At 41.3% G+C, this 17,963-nt stretch overlaps 1 protein-coding gene across 2 annotated transcripts in view; it reads left to right on the top strand.

The window, feature by feature from the left end:
* The first annotated feature begins 761 nt into the window (after positions 1-761).
* Positions 762-17,963, top strand: part of slc12a2 (solute carrier family 12 member 2) — a 119,478-nt gene continuing 102,276 nt past the window's right edge. For both annotated transcript variants that reach the window (XM_033646951.2, XM_033646950.2), the window contains exon 1: positions 762-1,799. In XM_033646951.2, the coding sequence (XP_033502842.1) occupies positions 1,215-1,799 (585 nt within the window). In that variant the 5' untranslated portion in view covers positions 762-1,214. The remainder of the gene's footprint in view (positions 1,800-17,963) is intronic.

Below are 17,963 nucleotides of genomic sequence, written 5' to 3'. Positions count from 1 at the left end.
CAATGTCAGTTGGGATAGGCCTTACCATTAAGAGGGAACTCATTAAGCAGCTCCTCTGGCAGCAGTATAGCATCTCCCCCTCTCTCTCTCTGTCTTGCTTAGTTTTTACTGAATATTTGAAGGCAAACTGTTCGGTTGACATGTAAAACTGTATCACTTGTTTTGTTGCAATTCTCTGTTCTTAAAATAATAATCATTTATTTATTTTACTAATTTGTCATATCGTCAAGAATATCGTAATTGCAAAAATACCCGTAAATAGGGCCATATCACCCACCCCTAATTCAAAAAGGGTTTTTATCAAGGTTAGGATACTGACAATGCTGATCTGACCATATCTGCAACACCTTTTCTGAGACATGTTTAAGTGCTAAAAAAGTGTTAATCCATCCCATCCAAAAGTAATTTCTTACAGTAAAGAACACCATGTTGCTGTACTGTTAGACCCCACAGCGTGATAGCTAACTCCCTGAGACTAGTCACAGCCAACACATGTGAAGCCATACAGGAAGTTTACAGACAGACACACACACACACACACACACACACACACACACACGTATCGGCAAGCCTGTTAGTGCAGTTTCACCCCCTCCCCTTCTTGTCCCCATCTCTTCCCTTCTTCACAGGAGCCCAACAACGTCACGCCTACTGTTTGGGTAATGTGATGTCTTCTCGCGACATTTTCGTTACCATGAAAAAAATAGACTCAATCGATGACATCTCGCGTGGTTTCTTCCAGTGGGAGCCCACCCTTCAATGATGCCGACTGCAGTATGTATAATAGTAGCGAGGGCTGCACCGGGAGTGTAGGAGCAACTGCGACAAGGTCGACAACGGCATCCTACTCCGAACAACAGAGAACACAGAGGTAGACAGGATTTAGTCCGGCGGCCAAGCGAGTCAAAATAACCGGGGCTATTTTGGATTTACTGCCACGGAAGAAGGAGGACGAAAGTGGCTGAACGTTCCCAGCCCGTAGCCTAATGTTCCGAGGCAGCTAACGAGCTATCCGTCACCACCAACGCTCACCGCGCGTCTGCTCTGCGCCTTCTTTGAGCAGGCAGACCAGTGTGTTCCTCCCCACATATAGGAAGACAATTGTGTGTTTGTTACGGGGTGACTCTCGGGCTTGTACACTTCCTCCACTCAGTTTGTGGGCTACAACGTGTTTCCCCCCACACTCTTTTTACGTTCATCGGTGTTTTTGTGCCATGTCAGCACCATCCTCCACACCCTCCGCCCCGGCAGAGAGCGCCGCGACGGAATATGATTTTCTAGCCCCGGATGCTGGGCTGAGGCCGCCCGGTCCGACGCCCAGCCAGAGTCGGTTCCAGGTGGACCTTGTTGCTGAAGCAGCGGGCGCCACCGAAGATAAGTCCCCGAGTTCCGACGCCTCCACCACTGTCCCATCCAGCTACAAGGCCAGCCCCATCGCTCCTCTTGAGGGTAACGGTGCTGATCTAGGTGTCGGTGGAGAGGAAGCCAAAGGCCGGTTTCGGGTGGTGAACTTCGCGGACCCGAGCGGAGCGGGGAGCGCGGCCTCTCCGGAGGCAGCGCCAGCCGAGGGACTGCAGAACGGGGACACGGTGATGAGCGAGACCAGCTTGCATTCATCCACAGGCGGTCAGCATCATTATCACTATGACACACACACCAACACCTATTACCTGAGGACTTTTGGCCACAATACCATCGATGCCGTGCCCAACATCGATTTTTATCGGCAGACAGCAGCGCCGCTGGGGGAGAAACTCATCAGACCCACCCTGTCGGAGCTCCACGACGAGCTAGACAAGGTAAGCCCTCAACACATGGTTGTGAGCACACTGACTGAGACAGGCATGACACCGCGGTGGGTTTACTGTTTGGTAAATGGGATAAATAATCCCGTTTTAATCATTAAAACGGTTAATACGGGTTTATAACGTTAATAAGTCCTGGTAATAACGAGGACAGCGCGACATGACTGTCAGTAGACGCTCAAATCAAGTTCTCACATCCTCAGTTCCTCTTCAAATACTACAGATCCAATCATTTTACTCCATGTCATGTGTTGTGCATAATTATTGGCAGCCTGTGCACATGCACAGACAGAAAAATCATGCGCTTTGCCTTCACTGCATCTTTTAGGCCAGAGCAAGACTGCACGACTGCTTTTACTGTAGCTAGCACAAGATTTACTTCTTAAGACATAAGCTGTGGCTGACAGAGTCGAAGGTAACGTTAGTGTCTTATCAAAATGGCTTGTGGCTGGTTCCAGGTGCACAGTTGCTGCTTTTATGATGCTTTGTCATTTTGTTGACTTTATGAACAATAACCTCATAAAAGGAACATAGCCGCTGGAGCTTGTTGATTCGCTAGCGAATGGCACACTGTGGAGTGAAGACGTCATGATGTGGTTGATATTTTTTCTCTCTTGAAATGCTGCATATATTCACTCACCTTCATTTGTTGGTACATTATATGTCCAGAAGTAAATGGATGCCTGAACATATTCGCATATGTGATAGTTGAACAAGTGATTTCAACAGCATGGGCACTGATTAATGTGCTGCTAGAACAGCCTACCCTCTTGTCAAAAGGTTTTTCCACCAGAAAGGAACCTTGCTGCTCTCATTTAGCCACAAGTGCATTAGTGAGGTACATCTCTGATAAGGTAGGCTCACAGTCTGCATTCTGGCTTATCCCAAAGGTGCTCTGAGGCCATGGCTCTGTGCAGGTCAAAGCATTTTTTTATGGAGCTGGCATTGTTCATGTGGGCATTGTTATTTTTAAACTGTTGCAACAGAGTTTGAAGAACACTGTCTAAAATATCATTGTATACTGGAGCATTATGTTTTCCCTTTAGTGGAACTAGGGCAGCTAAGTCACAACAACCTCAGACCAAAAGTATAGTATATGGTACAGTATATTGGCCTGGGCATCCACAGACTTTTGGCCATTTAGCACAAGTGGCTACTTATGACTCTTCTTCCATCAAAAAGCCTCAAACAAACAAACTCATAATTTTGAAATTGCCCAAAATGAAGTGACCAAATTTGAAATGAATGCTTATATCACAAAAGCATGACTTTATACAGTTTGGCATCATTGAGCTTCAGTAATGTCCCATCATGCAAGTGATTTAACTTCTGCTTCTACTGGAGTAAGTGAAATGAAGTGGAGTGTGTTTATCTAGCCCTGAGTCGCCTGTAATTGTCAAGGTTATATGTTGATAAACTTCAAAGTGACTGCTGGCAGCAGTAGCTTGGCTAATACATCATAGCCCTGCAGAATTTGCACTGGTTACTCACTGTGGAATAGAGAACAATTCCAAAGCCTGTACTGTAAACATCTAGGCTATGAATAGCCTAGCTCAGGGTTGAATATTAGTACCAGCCATCAGCAAAATGCTGGTAAAATATATAATTGACTGCTAGATTTGCTTCAGTCACCAGCCAACAAAAAACTATGATAATCTGTTGATGTTTCTGGTAGATTTTTGACAGTATCCAATATGCCAATATATAACAAATCATTTGGCTGATAACCGATACCAATATCAATATATCCACCTTTTCCCCACCTAATTTTACTGATCATCAGGTCTCTTCGTTAGAGGAATTAATATTATATTATGCATACATACTGTTATCATGATGGCCCACCAGCAGATGGAGACATGACATACAATACTTTTAAATGTATGTAATATTCCTTCATTGTGCAAAATAAAAAAAAGCATGTTGGGCGATTTTGATTATTTTGAACGCGATATTGGCTGAAACCGATGACGTGCCAATATTATTGTGATTCCAATAAAAAAGTGCTGTTTTGGTGCAGAAACCCAAGTGTCATATTACCAGTGGTATCTCTTTCTGGTTTTTCAATCACTTGCAGCCCTCATTGTATGTGTGTATTTAATGTATGGAGAGATGGGTCATTTAAGCAATATCACACGAGAGGGAGTGATGTTATACTCGTATATCGTCACGGCTGTGATTCGGTTGTAGGCACGAGGCCGTTATGTTTTGTAGGATAATGTGCAGTGTGTATGCATTTATAATATGATTTTGTAATTGAAACCTGATCTATGATTTTGAATGGCTCTCATAACACTCACAATCATTTTTCAGATAATGTTTAACCTTATAGATTAAATTTGAGCTCAGTGTGTTTTCTGATTTTTTTCTCTCTTTTAGACTAGTCAAAGTTTCAACTTCCGTTTAAACATCAGGGAACTCAATCATTAGAAACATCCCTTGTGGTTGCAGAATGACATACATTGCAAAGGTCCTGTGCAAGTGCTGGTGTTGACTAACTTCCTGTTGGCACATCTTCATGTCACCACTAGTGAGATGATTGTAAGACATGAATAAGATAACTGATATGAAGACGGCAAAGTGGTCAAACAAATAGAAATGGTGATGTATCAGATGTCTGTTCAAAAGTTGCATATCAAAGTACCAATTGCTTCTTCCAAGGGTGACAGATGCCCCTACTGGTATTTGACCCTGTTGTGTATCCGTTTTTTTTTTTTTTAAATTTTATTTATCAAAGGAAGTAATGAAATGTATGCCAGTTATTTTTCTATTCTCACCATGTCACTGGTGCAGTATTCTGTCCATAGGTAAGCGTTTGTTGAACTTTGTTGCTTGGGAGGTAGAGCAGGTTATCCACTAATTGGACTATTGGCAATTTGATCCAAGTATCCTTGGGCAAGATGCTGAACCCCAAATTGTGTGTGAATGTTTAACTAAGTAGAAGGTGACAGTAGGGCTGCTTGATTATGGAAAAAATAATAATCACGATTATTATGATCAAAACTGAAATCACGATTATGCAAACGATTATGTGGCGCACGTGATGACTTATATTGTTTACACGACGGCATGTAATTTCTGTCTCTACATGCGCGTTTAAAATTCTCCGCACACACACACACACACACACACACACACACACACACACACACACACACAGACCAACCTCTCTCACTCTCCCTCTGCCATTTTCACACTGTTTTTGAAATCTTCCGCGATCACCTGCCCCTCGCATTACTCGTATTTCACCTACTTGACTGGCTCGTGAAGTGAAAATAGCAGAGGAGGGGAGGGGGAGTGATTGCACATGTGAGTTTGATTTGCAACACAAGACAACGAGAGTAAACTGACAAGAAGCGCATAATTGTTTTATGTCGATTATTTTGTTTTAATAATCGTTGAAAGCACAAATCGTAATCTAGATTTAAAATTCGATTAATCGAGCAGCCCTAGCCGACACCATGTACAGTAGCCTTGGCCACCAGTGTATGAATGTGTATGACATTCATACATACATTTGTGTAAATGGGTGGATTTGACATGTAGTGTTAATGCCCTTTGAGTGATTAGGAGACTGGAAAAGCACTATATGAATGCAAGTCAATGTATAGTGTATTAAGCTGCCCAATTACTTGACATTACTCACTGAATGGCGCTCTAATCTCTATCAGACAATATCTCAGGATTGGTTAGTCCTTGAGGTGCCACAAGTCAAATCTGAACTGGGAAAAACTGCCTTTGGCTATTGTGTGCCTAGCACCTGGAATAAGTTCCAGGAGACTGCTAAACTAAATGCCCTTGTCTCCTTGAGCATACTCAAAAATCTGTGTCATGAGCTTGATGTTGAGGTATGTGAATGTTTTAAGTACTGTTTTACTGTCTTCTTTTTGCTGATTTTTTTTATTTTTCTTTAAATTATTTTTATTTCTTTTATTGTTTGTATTATTCCACGATTGTAAAATGTATTGTATGTAACCAGAGCACCATTGGAAATGAGACCTCGGTCTCAGTGGGTTTCCCAGGATAAATAAGAGTTAAATAAATAAAGTCCATTTCCATGTACCACTGTCAGGATGTTGAAGTGATATACAAAAGCGATGACTAGCCCACTGTCCAGGGTTCGAGCCACCTTAAGAACTGTTTTATGTTAGTAAATATTATGGTTGTCAAAAAAGTAGCGGTGATTCTACTGACCTTGTTTAAAGGTTTATCAAATTAGTGAGCTAAAATATCAGGCTGTTCAAGGGAAGGCCATCATGTGGAATGCCATGTTAACATTCCAGAGTGAGATATGACTAAAAAAAATGGTCTGGCTTACAATTAAATAATTGTACTTATTACACGGCTCTATTAAATGCTGCATTCTGATTGGTCAGTCACGGCATTCTGCGGTCTGATATTACTGTGTAATGACCGCTGCTAGTAGCAACGGTCATTACACACAGTTGCTATGTAGCCCGGCGTTGCTATAGGGACGCTGCCCTGACAACAGTTACTTTTTTTATCGGGCTAAAGTAGCCGTTACCGCTTACAAAATAATAATTTACAAAATACAAAGATGGACTATTTTCATGAGATAACTTAATATTAATTATTATTAATATATTTGGTGAGCATGAAAATCTTGAGACATGGTTACTGGCTGAAGATGAGAAGAATGCCGGAGAAGAGGGATGCTCAGAGGCGCACGGGAAAGAGAGGAGACACAAGATTGTGGATGACAGGGAGGTTGATCGCAGCGAAGAAGAAAGACATGAACTAAACACCAAACGACTATAATTTTAACATCCCAGCCGTCCCATTTACAATGTCTAATGTCACTTTCAATGGCAGTGTCCAATTTAATATACATTATAAATAGAAATAGCCTAAGTTGTCACTGACTTTTTGTTGAAGACATATAGCCTAATCTTTTAATGGTCAGTGACAGGAGAAATGATTATTGTGTTGTGAAAAATGGAAATGTATAAGCTAGCTATGGTTGTAAATAATAAATATTGATTCATAATCTTAGAAAGTTAAACATTAGCCTTTACCAGAATAAAAAAAGATCTTAACTTTAAGTCCACTTTATAGCCTATGTGCATTGTTAGGCTATTTTCTTTTCATTTTCTCTTGTAGCTATTGTAGCGCATATTCAGCCATTGCCGGCAGTTTGTTTTTCTCTCCTCCCGATTTAATTTATAACTCAATAAAATTGTATTTATTCAACTGATAATTAGCCGTGTAATAAGCGGGATAATGTATAATGAGCCGGTGAATACTGGGAAAATAACTCCCGACAGGGGAATAGAACCCCGACGCGCAGCAAGTAGCCATCACAATGTACTGTGAAATACAGTACCATGTTAGGACAAAAAGACTTTCCAGACTGTCTTCAGAACTCAGGTTTAAGTCCCTGCAGTGTTAAAATACCAGCACAATGGAAAGTCAGGTCACTACTAGTCTGAGTGGGCGGAAGTTCGCTGCATAGATCAGCCTCTCATTGGGCGGAACGAGCCACCTGCTGAAGTCCCGCCCTACCACCTCCGGTTGCAGTTTTCAACACGTCCTTTACTAACTGTTGCGGTGTTTGATCTTGTGGGGATGTAGCCATTTTTCTGCCATGGTTCGTGTCATGTAGGCGATATTTTTGTGGGCGTGTTACACCAAAACCTGTTTCCCCCCGGCAATATTTTTGCAAGCGCACTGTGGCACCGCCAAGAACGATTGTGATTGGTTGAAAGAAATAAAAAAAAAGCCGGGGCATTTTTTTCCTCCAATCTTAAAGTGAGAGTCGACGCAGCCAGACCTTTCTTTTCTTGAGAAAGATCTGGTGAGCGAGACTAGGTCACTGCTGCACGGTAAAGTGTGCAGATGGTATGTACTTAGTTATCAACATTTAGAGCCCAACTGATGCAGCAGCTCACATTTTGTATGTTGCTATGATTTAAAAAAAGCATATTGTGTTGTAGAAGGTTTATCCATATTGCCCAATTGATACAGATTTTATTGCTCAGCTGGAAAATATGCTGCCTTTGTCACAACTCAGAAATAACCAAATTTAATGGGTCCTTGTCAAAAATGTGTACGTAAGAAGCAAAAACCTTCCAATATTTGGATTTTTGAAGGTTTTAAATGATTTAAATGATTTTCAGCCAAGGTTGGGCTCTCATTAGTGTATGTGGTGCCATACATGCTCACTTGCATACAAATCTAGAAAGGCATTTATTGCCCTGGGCCATACAGTTACCATTGGAAATGGTATGACCACTTAGTCTATCGATACACACAGGATGTAATGTAACACGTAATAGATTATGCATGGTGTTCCTGTACTGAGAGTCATAAAACACAGCCAGCACTAGTGTGTAAGTTGTACTTGACCTGGGCCAGTTATAAGGTTTATTCAGTTATCAAGAACTGAACATGTTTTGTGGGTTTTTCTCAGTTAGATTATCCAAATAACTCAGTGAGCCTGATTCCTGGAACACAGATAGATCTTGGGATGTCAAGGTCAAGGACAACACCAGTCTCCTCCATAGCTTTTGATATACTGTATGTAGTTTTCATGTGCAGGATTAAGTCAAATAGGATCTCCAATCAAACACTGTAGGATGCAGGATTCTGTTTACAGTGTCCAGTATAAGATTTTTTGCTCCCTGGGGCCCGGTAAACAGTAGATCACAGTTTTACCGGGCCCATGTATATTTTTCCCTTGCCCTGCTGCCAATAGACGAAAATAACTAATAAATAAGTTTGTTTGGTTTATTTAAAAAATATTTACAACAGTGAAGCGGACTTTAGATGTGTTAATTTTCCTTTAGTTGTTGATTTTAAATCTTGATGTACAAAACTGTACAAAAGTTAGCTGCTGTTTTCCATGTTTTTATTTGATTTATAAATGTCACATATATTTATTTTAGACATGTAAAAAAGATAAAAACAACACAACTAATGTAAATCATTTCAGCTGCTTAAGTGCAGTTACATTTTCTTTATACTGACTCAAATAACACACATAAAACAACACAGCTTTCTGTCAGAAAGATTGTTCTGGAACCGTTATGGAAAAAATCTTTCCATTTTAACCCAAACGCTGATCTTTTTCCCTAAAACTTAAGAACTATCTCGCTTAAAGCTCTGAAGGCAAACTTCTCCTAACAGCCTCAAAACAAGATCATTTCACAGAACTATAAAATTCTGCCCAATGATAACTGTCAAGGCTAGTCACTCATCATTAGCTGAAGCAGTTTTACATTGCATGAATTAGACTAGCAGAGTTTTCCTGTAGTCATAGTCCAATAAATCACACACACACACACACACACACACACACACACACACACATATATATACATATACAAGCAAAATGCGGACCGACCAATGCACATTCAACCTGCTTAAGAGTCAGCTGTCACTTTGTGGATATCGGAGACTTCAGTCTGCATCATGCACTCGTATTAATGCAACTGCTTGAAATTTTAACATGCTCACTAAAAATGGTTGCATATGTCCAGTCTAGAGCCCTGAGTCAAGTTAAGTAGTGAAGGGTTTAGGTGGGTCAGGTCTTAAAGACGTGGGTACGGGCTGGGTTTTGGAGTGATACAAGATTTTCCAGTATGTCCGTCAACATGAACAGGATGCTTTTGTCCAAGATCACTGCCTCCAGTCAGTTGTATAATAAATGAAAATGGTGAAAAGCAGTCTCCCTTTCCTCTTCCCTAATCTCTGAAGCAGCTGATGAGCTGTTCCCATATCCAGTCATCAAGTAGTTTGTGCTGAAAAGCTGGTCTCATATTTTTTCAAGGGCGATTAAAGAGGGCTCCTATTGTGTTCCCTACTCAGAATATGTTGGGTCTTCATGGCAAATATGTAGTATAGTATCAGGAGTCCAGCCTGTTTCATCACCACCAAATTACTGCTGCTAGCAGATATGCATGATTAACTGATAGACGGCAGGATTTAATTAGCTGCTGTGGTTAGCTTACATTCATAGAGGCAGCACTGTTTGGCTCAGTATCTTGGAAATAGCTGTTGGACTTTGAAATTCGGGGGGTTTGTGGTGATTTGAAGGTCATGGTGACCCTGATGTTTCCACAGTATCCTCTCTAACATTGAAGAGTTTCCCTCTTTGTACCGTATGCCCAGATCGAAATGTGGAATGGAAATTCCACTGTACCAGTTGACTGTTGCCCATGGACTTTTTCACAACAATCAATGAGTGGTTCAGTGTGCTGTCAGGGCACTTAAAGAGACCAAGTGCCGCTGTGTTTGCCTGATGACTGCTGAACACTTCATGTTTATCATGTAACCTGATAGGGGCAACAATGGTGAGCTCCACAAGTAGACAGTTGGGTGTATTTGGTGGGATGGGACATTACGAGCAGGCAGGAATCTGTCACTGTCCTGGTGTATTGGGCCCTTGATCAGGGGGCAGCAGCCACAACAGCAGCAGTGTGCTGTAGGTCAATATCAGCGAGTCAGATGGGGAACAGTGACAGGGCAGATTTATTCAGTCCAGAGCAGCCAAGCATAAACGGGCTGTGCTGAAATATTGATGCCACCCTCAGTGTGGCTCCAGTGTAGCAGCTCCACTGTGTCTATAAAGGCATCATTGTAGCATGCCCTCTACATTTGAAGTAATTGAAGTTGGGATAGGCAGTTTCTTTTTGGCGAAACTGGGCAAAAATCCCATAATGACTTTTTAGCATTTTGTAATTCAAGTTTTCTGAGAGAAAACTAGACTCCTGCACCTCCTTCCGGCTCTGATGTCAGACTTTAGAAAATCTAACCTGTGATGGGAGACTTTGGTCAATCACATAATCACGTCATCTCAGAGATGTGTGTGTACACATGTATGTATATATACAGTACAGGCCAAAAGTTTGGACACACCTTCTCATTCAATGCGTTTTCTTTATTTTCATGACTATTTACATTGTAGATTCTCACTGAAGGCATCAAAACTATGAATGAACACATGTGGAGTTATGTACTTAACAAAAAAAGGTGAAATAACTGAAAACATGTTTTATATTCTAGTTTCTTCAAAATAGCCACCCTTTGCTCTGATTACTGCTTTGCACACTCTTGGCATTCTCTCCATGAGCTTCAAGAGGTAGTCACCTGAAATGGTTTCCACTTCACAGGTGTGCCTTATCAGGGTTAATTAGTGGAATTTCTTGCTTTATCAATGGGGTTGGGACCATCAGTTGTGTTGTGCAGAAGTCAGGTTAATACACAGCCGACAGCCCTATTGGACAACTGTTAAAATTCATATTATGGCAAGAACCAATCAGCTAACTAAAGAAAAACCAGTGGCCATCATTACTTTAAGAAATGAAGGTCAGTCAGTCCGGAAAATTGCAAAAACTTTAAATGTGTCCCCAAGTGGAGTCGCAAAAACCATCAAGCGCTACAACCAAACTGGCACACATGAGGACCGACCCAGGAAAGGAAGACCAAGAGTCACCTCTGCTTCTGAGGATAAGTTCATCCGAGTCACCAGCCTCAGAAATGGCAAGTTAACAGCAGCTCAGATCAGAGACCAGATGAATGCCACACAGAGTTCTAGCAGCAGACCCATCTCTAGAACAACTGTTAAGAGGAGACTGCGCCAATCAGGCCTTCATGGTCAAATAGCTGCTAGGAAACCACTGCTAAGGAGAGGCAACAAGCAGAAGAGATTTGTTTGGGCCAAGAAACACAAGGAATGGACATTAGACCAGTGGAAATCTGTGCTTTGGTCTGATGAGTCCAAATTTGAGATCTTTGGTTCCAACCGCCGTGTCTTTGTGAGACGCAGAAAAGGTGAACGGATGGATTCCACATGCCTGGTTCCCACTGTGAAGCATGGAGGAGGAGGTGTGATGGTGTGGGGGTGTTTTGCTGGTGACACTGTTGGGGATTTATTCAAAATTGAAGGCACACTGAACCAGCATGGCTACCACAGCATCCTGCAGCGACATGCCATCCCATCCGGTTTGCGTTTAGTTGGACGATCATTTATTTTTCAACAGGACAATGACCCCAAACACACCTCCAGGCTGTGTAAGGGCTATTTGACCAAGAAGGAGAGTGATGGAGTGCTGCGGCAGATGACCTGGCCTCCACAGTCACCGGACCTGAACCCAATTGAGATGGTTTGGGGTGAGCTGGACCGCAGAGTGAAGGCAAAGGGGCCAACAAGTGCTAAACACCTCTGGGAACTCCTTCAAGACTGTTGGAAAACCATTTCAGGTGACTACCTCTTGAAGCTCATGGAGAGAATGCCAAGAGTGTGCAAAGCAGTAATCAGAGCAAAGGGTGGCTATTTTGAAGAAACTAGAATATAAAACATGTTTTCAGTTATTTCACCTTTTTTTGTTAAGTACATAACTCCACATGTGTTCATTCATAGTTTTGATGCCTTCAGTGAGAATCTACAATGTAAATAGTCATGAAAATAAAGAAAACGCATTGAATGAGAAGGTGTGTCCAAACTTTTGGCCTGTACTGTATATTTATATAAATATATATATATATATATATATATATATATATATATATATATATATATATATATATATATATATATATATTTATATTATAACTAAAATAAAGTTGAGATTCTCCTAGTCTCGTCACCAGAGAATCAGAGATCTCCGCCTTCTGATAGTATGGGGACACTCCTTTCTAAAGTGTGTTTAACACACCGGTGAAAACGGCCGGCAACAAAGCAACGCCTCTTGCATTTTTGAAAAGAGAGATTTAACTCCGTTTTATCAAATGTGTGCTCATCCGTGAAGAAAATATTTTATCCAGCGGATGTCTTAGTTACAACATTATTGAGCTAACTGGAGTAGTTTCATGTCGTATCCAACAACGGGAGGCTTTTAACAGATGACGTCCTGTTAGCTTTGCTGCTAGTGTTAACGTTAGCTGTCCCTGTCAGCTGCAGCCACTGATGTGTTCTAGACATCGTGATTTCCTAAAACTGAATAAATGCCACACATAGCAACACAAAACTGCTTTGCTAGCTCAATCATGTTGTAACTAAGATATCCGCTGGAAAAGATATTTTTTTCATGGACCGTTTAATGAGTTATTACCTATTACAGACACCACTAACGGCTAACGGGGCTAACAGCTAACGGTTAGCCCAGCTAAACGTGCACACAGAAATAGTAATGTTTGTTCAATCATTGTGTTTATAGACTTTACAAACATCGGATTAGTCCATACGGTGATACAGTGATGTGAAAAATGTGATATTTAGGCTATATATATACAGTGGTGGAAAAAAGTTTTCGGACACCCCATGCATTTGTGAAATATTGCATTAAGAATCACTCTTAGGTCTTCAAGTGCAATTTCTTTTAGTACAGTCACAGCCAAAATACTAAATAAATCCTAAAAAAGCCATTAAAAACTTAAAATTGATTGGTTCCATAAAAATACATAAGAAATTTTGAGTATTGGGTCATTTTGGTACCAGTGATGAAGGTCGTTCTTTTTATTAAAAGACACAATTTTTGTTGCCAAGCTTCGTGTCTACATAAAGCCAGCACATTTGAAAGTTCTTCAGACACAAAAATGGCTAAAACAAGGAACCTAACGCAGGAAACACGCCTGAAGATAAAGATTCTCAGCCAGGAAGGGTACAGCTGCCGCCAGATAGCCAGGAAGTGCAGATGCAGTCCTTCAGCAGTTGGATACACTCTGCAGAAATACAGACGAACCAACAGCTTGGAAGACAAACCAAGATCTGGGCGTCCAAGGGTTTCTTCAGCAAGAAATGACCGCATCCTGATCCGCATGTGCAGGCAAAACCGCCGAATGACATCACAGGAGCTTCAGCAGCAGTGGTCAAACCAAACTGGTGTCCAGTGTTCCACCCGCACTGTACGTGGCCGACTTCTAGATCATGGCTTAAGGTCCTACAAGGCTATCAAGAAGCCCCTGATCAATGAGAGACAGAGGTTAGCCCGGCGTCGTTGGGCCCAGGCACACAAGAACTGGACAGCCAGGAACTGGAAGAAGATTTTGTGGTCAGATGAGTCCAGTTTCCAGCTTTATCTTCCTCCTACTAATGTGAGGGTACGCAGAAGGCCGGGCGAAGCATTATCTCCAGCATGTACAGTACCTACTGTCAAGCATGGTGGAGGCAGTATCATGGTTTGGGGATGCATGAGTGCTGCTGGTGTTGGTCATCTCACTGTCTGTGATGGCACATTGAACTCTACCAAGTATTGTACCATTCTCGAAACCCACATGCTCCCTTCTGCGCGTGCACTGTTCCGTCGAGGTAAAAACTGGATGTTTCAACAAGATAATGGCCCTTGCCACACATCCAAGGCCAGTAGAACTTGGCTGCAGGAGCACAGTATCCAGGTCTTAGAGTGGCCAGCTCAATCCCTGGACATGAGCCCCATTGAAAATCTGTGGTGGATTATCAAAAGGTCTGTTTCAAAGCATAAACCAAAGAATTTAGAAGAATTAAAAGCAGTAATTCAAGAAGAATGGGACAAGATTACCCCTCAACAGTGTGAAAGGCTTGTGGGGAACATGCCAGCCAGGATTAGAGCTCTACTACGTGCCAATGGCAGGACTACTAAATATTAATTTGATGATGTGATGGTTTATTTATTTTTTGTTCAGTTTTGAACACATTCTCTGTTATTTGTTGACTTTGATACTGACAATGTTGAGAACTGACATACTGGAACTGTCAAGAATTTAGTTTTGTTAGTTTTTCTTGTAAACAATAAACAAAACAATATAATTTGTATTTGTTTGTATCTGTCTAATGCAGCCACACCTTTTGAAACACAAAAAAGATTTTTCCACAAATATTTCATGATAATATTTGAGATTGTGTAACATTTTAAGGGTGTCCGAAAACTTATTTCCACCACTGTATATACAGCTAAAAGCTCTGCTGGTTTTCCACTCGGAAGTATTTGTAAACAACAAGGCGATTCCCTCTATAGTCCGGCCGGACTGATGAGTCATGGCCTTGTAAAAGATTATGTTTGTTTCTTTTAGTTGGCGAGAATGTGTCGCCGCAAACGCGACAAACATCCATTGAACTTTGACGGCGTTTTCTGCAAGCACGGCTGAGCCATTTTGTACCGCTACATGTGTTTCTAGTGGGATTATGTTTACAAGCACAAGAGTTCAGTGAGCCACCGAAGGACCGCCCTGTGGATTTACTATTGGTTCTGCAACGTAGGGAGTTTTTTTAAACTCTGAAATCGTATCTGCCCATCTAAACACAAAATCAGGGAGAAAGTCATCAGTCTTCAGTTAAGCAAAGCGTCTAAAGACTGACTTGTGAGTCTAAGATTCTCCATCCAGTAGCAATTTTTTTCCCCGATATCATAGATAAGCAAATGTACACTGTACAATAACTGTCAATTTTAATTCATGGTATAGCTTGAATCTGATATACTGTTGCAACCCTAGTCTTTTCGAATGTTGTTGTCTTTGTGGGGACAACAGAAGATATGTTTGTGACAGACATCTTCTGCGGGACGCCTTGGAGATAAAAGGTCGCAGTAAACAGAACTGTCAACATGTAAGAGAATGCACCTTATTTTTACCTGCATTGTACATTGTAAACAACAAATCTGTGTTAAAATTGGTAGGAGGAGTTTTAGTTACGTTGGCAGTTAGCTGTTAGCTGTTAGCAGCTGGTGGCTGGAACTAACAGCTAACAGGGTTTACATTTAGTAACATTATAATGCGTTCAAGCTCTATTCAGTAAAAATGAGTTATTATGATTATAGCATTTTCATGATGTGTTCAATGTAATCTTGTAAAATGTAGTTTTTGTTGTAAAAGGGTTAAAGCTTATATCAAAGGTTGTTTCATAAATGTGTATGATTTAAATTTGTGCTCAAAGGTGGAGTAATGAAGGGCTAGATTACTTCTCAAAAGTTCAGTAATTTTAATGAAGATTTCTTTGTTTCCCTGGCACAAATAAGAGGGAATAAGCTACAACAAAAACAATTGTTATTTTAAACATAGGTATTGGTATCGGCCCAGAATTTCAGAATGGGTGCATATCTAATTATAAATAGTAGATGTAGAGGAATCAGTGAAATTATGTGGAATACCAGCAATACAGAATTGAAATTCAGGCCCTGGAGGTACAGCTGTTCAGTGTGCTGCGCTTTACAGGAGATGTTGTGAGCTTGCACAGATGAACTGCTGTTTGAGTGTTATAGGTTTTCCTTTTTTTTTCTTTTCCCGAGCAAATCTCCCCCTCCCCCCTTTCCACCTTGCCCCCTCCCTTCTCTGTTTGCAGCACAGATTGTACACAGAAACAGGAAGCAGAGGACACCCTGGGATTCTGGTGTGGCCTTTGACAGGAGAGGGAGTCCTTTTGTCTCAGCATAAGCCATGACTGATGGCCTTACAGCTGTTGTAACACACACACACACACACACACACAAACAGCTCATAAACCTCTGTGTGAGTTTGTGCTCTCTGTCTGCCAAGGACCTGGCCTTCTTATCCCAACATCCTAGTGCGTCACAGAGCCTGATGTCAGAAATAGCACAACAACCCCACCCACCCCCTGAGACCGTTTGTACAGGCTAACATGTACAGTAGTTCAACTGGGAGTAACTGGGAGTAAATAAGTACAGTTATACAGATTTGAGTCTTAAAGCTTGAATGTTCATATATCCATAAAAAGTTTCCTAACAGTCTGATCATCCGATCTCTCATGTTTCTTGGCCTGTCTCGCTTTGTGATGTTGCAGTGTTCTCAGAGCTCAGGTAGTAACTTGGTGGATTTAAATCAACTAGATATCAATGCCTTTTGTGGGTGCCTTTTTTAATTTTATTTATATTTCTTACCTTTTGGTTCTTGAAACTTGTTGGGGATTTAGAACCCAAAAAAACAGTATGTCAGTTTAGTTAAGCCTGTTGACTAAAAAGGAGGAGAGTTGTTTGATACTATCTAGAAACAGGAAATGACTACGCAGGGCTTCAGACTGCGACCAAATGGTAGCATTTTGCAACCATTTTTTGAGTCAGTGCGAGTATTTTTTACATCTACTTGCTTGTTTGCGACCCACAAATTTGCGGGCGTTTTTCTTTTTTCATGTTGTTCAACGAAGGAGCGAGTCCGCCAGTTCAGGCTAATATGTGTGAGAACGAGGAGAGTCCGAGAGTGAATGATCAGTTAACTGCGAGGATCATGTCACCGACGCTCATCAGTAGGCTCGTTCGAGATGAACTGCGCCTGGCCTGGAAAGTGGACGAGAGCAGGCGGCTGCAGCACAAGGGGGTGACAACACCTGCAGTCAGGTGGGAGGCTGAATCCAAATGTCCACCCTCTGGATGTGCAGACTGAGCCCTCACTGACTTCAGTTGTACGTAATGTGACGTATTTACTGCCATCGCGTAAAGTCTGCGGGGGCAGAGACTGCAAGCGATAATAGACAGCCCTCAAGACGGTTTTACTTGTTGCCATGGAAATGCTCTACTATCGCTGTTATCATATTTATATATGTCATATATATGGATAAATAGTGCCTACTCATCTGTACCTGCAGTTAACAAGCTATAAATCCCATGTATAGCCTTTTTTTGTGACAGAACAGAATTCATATATTCATATATCTCTATATTACAGGCTACACGCAATCAAAAACAGAAATGTTTGTAAATAAGGACAGGTCTGTAACTCAGTAAATTGGGCATTACTTACATACTTTATAATTGTTAAAATATTATCAGACTCATATATCAGTTTGTTCTCAGTCTCCAATTGTTTTAATTAATGACAGATTCATTTATTAAAATGCTTTACAGGCTTTCTATAATTTATGTTCAAGGTTCAACCTTCATTTTACATGAATTCTCATGTAAATCAGCATCATATCAGTTTGCTGCTGCAGAGCAGACCTGTCTCCTCAACTAAACAGGCTAAATAAATTGTCTGACTATAAGGTTAATATTTTCAGAGGGAACCCCCCCCCCCCCCAAAACAACAGCTTTTATTAAAGATCAGTCAGGTATAGTCAGGGCTTCACATCTGTATAGATGTTATTTTGAGAATCCTCACATCCCACAGACCACCAGTCTCTGTGACGTTTAATACTTCAATAATTAAAATAGTCCGTTTAGATCCAAACGGAGAGCCGGGGCTAGCTGGGAGTGGCTAGCGGAGCACCACAGCATG

Source organism: Epinephelus lanceolatus, chromosome 19, assembly GCF_041903045.1.
Source record: "Epinephelus lanceolatus isolate andai-2023 chromosome 19, ASM4190304v1, whole genome shotgun sequence".
NCBI classification, from domain to species: domain Eukaryota; kingdom Metazoa; phylum Chordata; class Actinopteri; order Perciformes; family Serranidae; genus Epinephelus; species Epinephelus lanceolatus.
The sequence above is the reverse complement of the archived record's forward strand: the minus strand, read 5'-3'. Positions and strand labels throughout refer to the sequence as shown.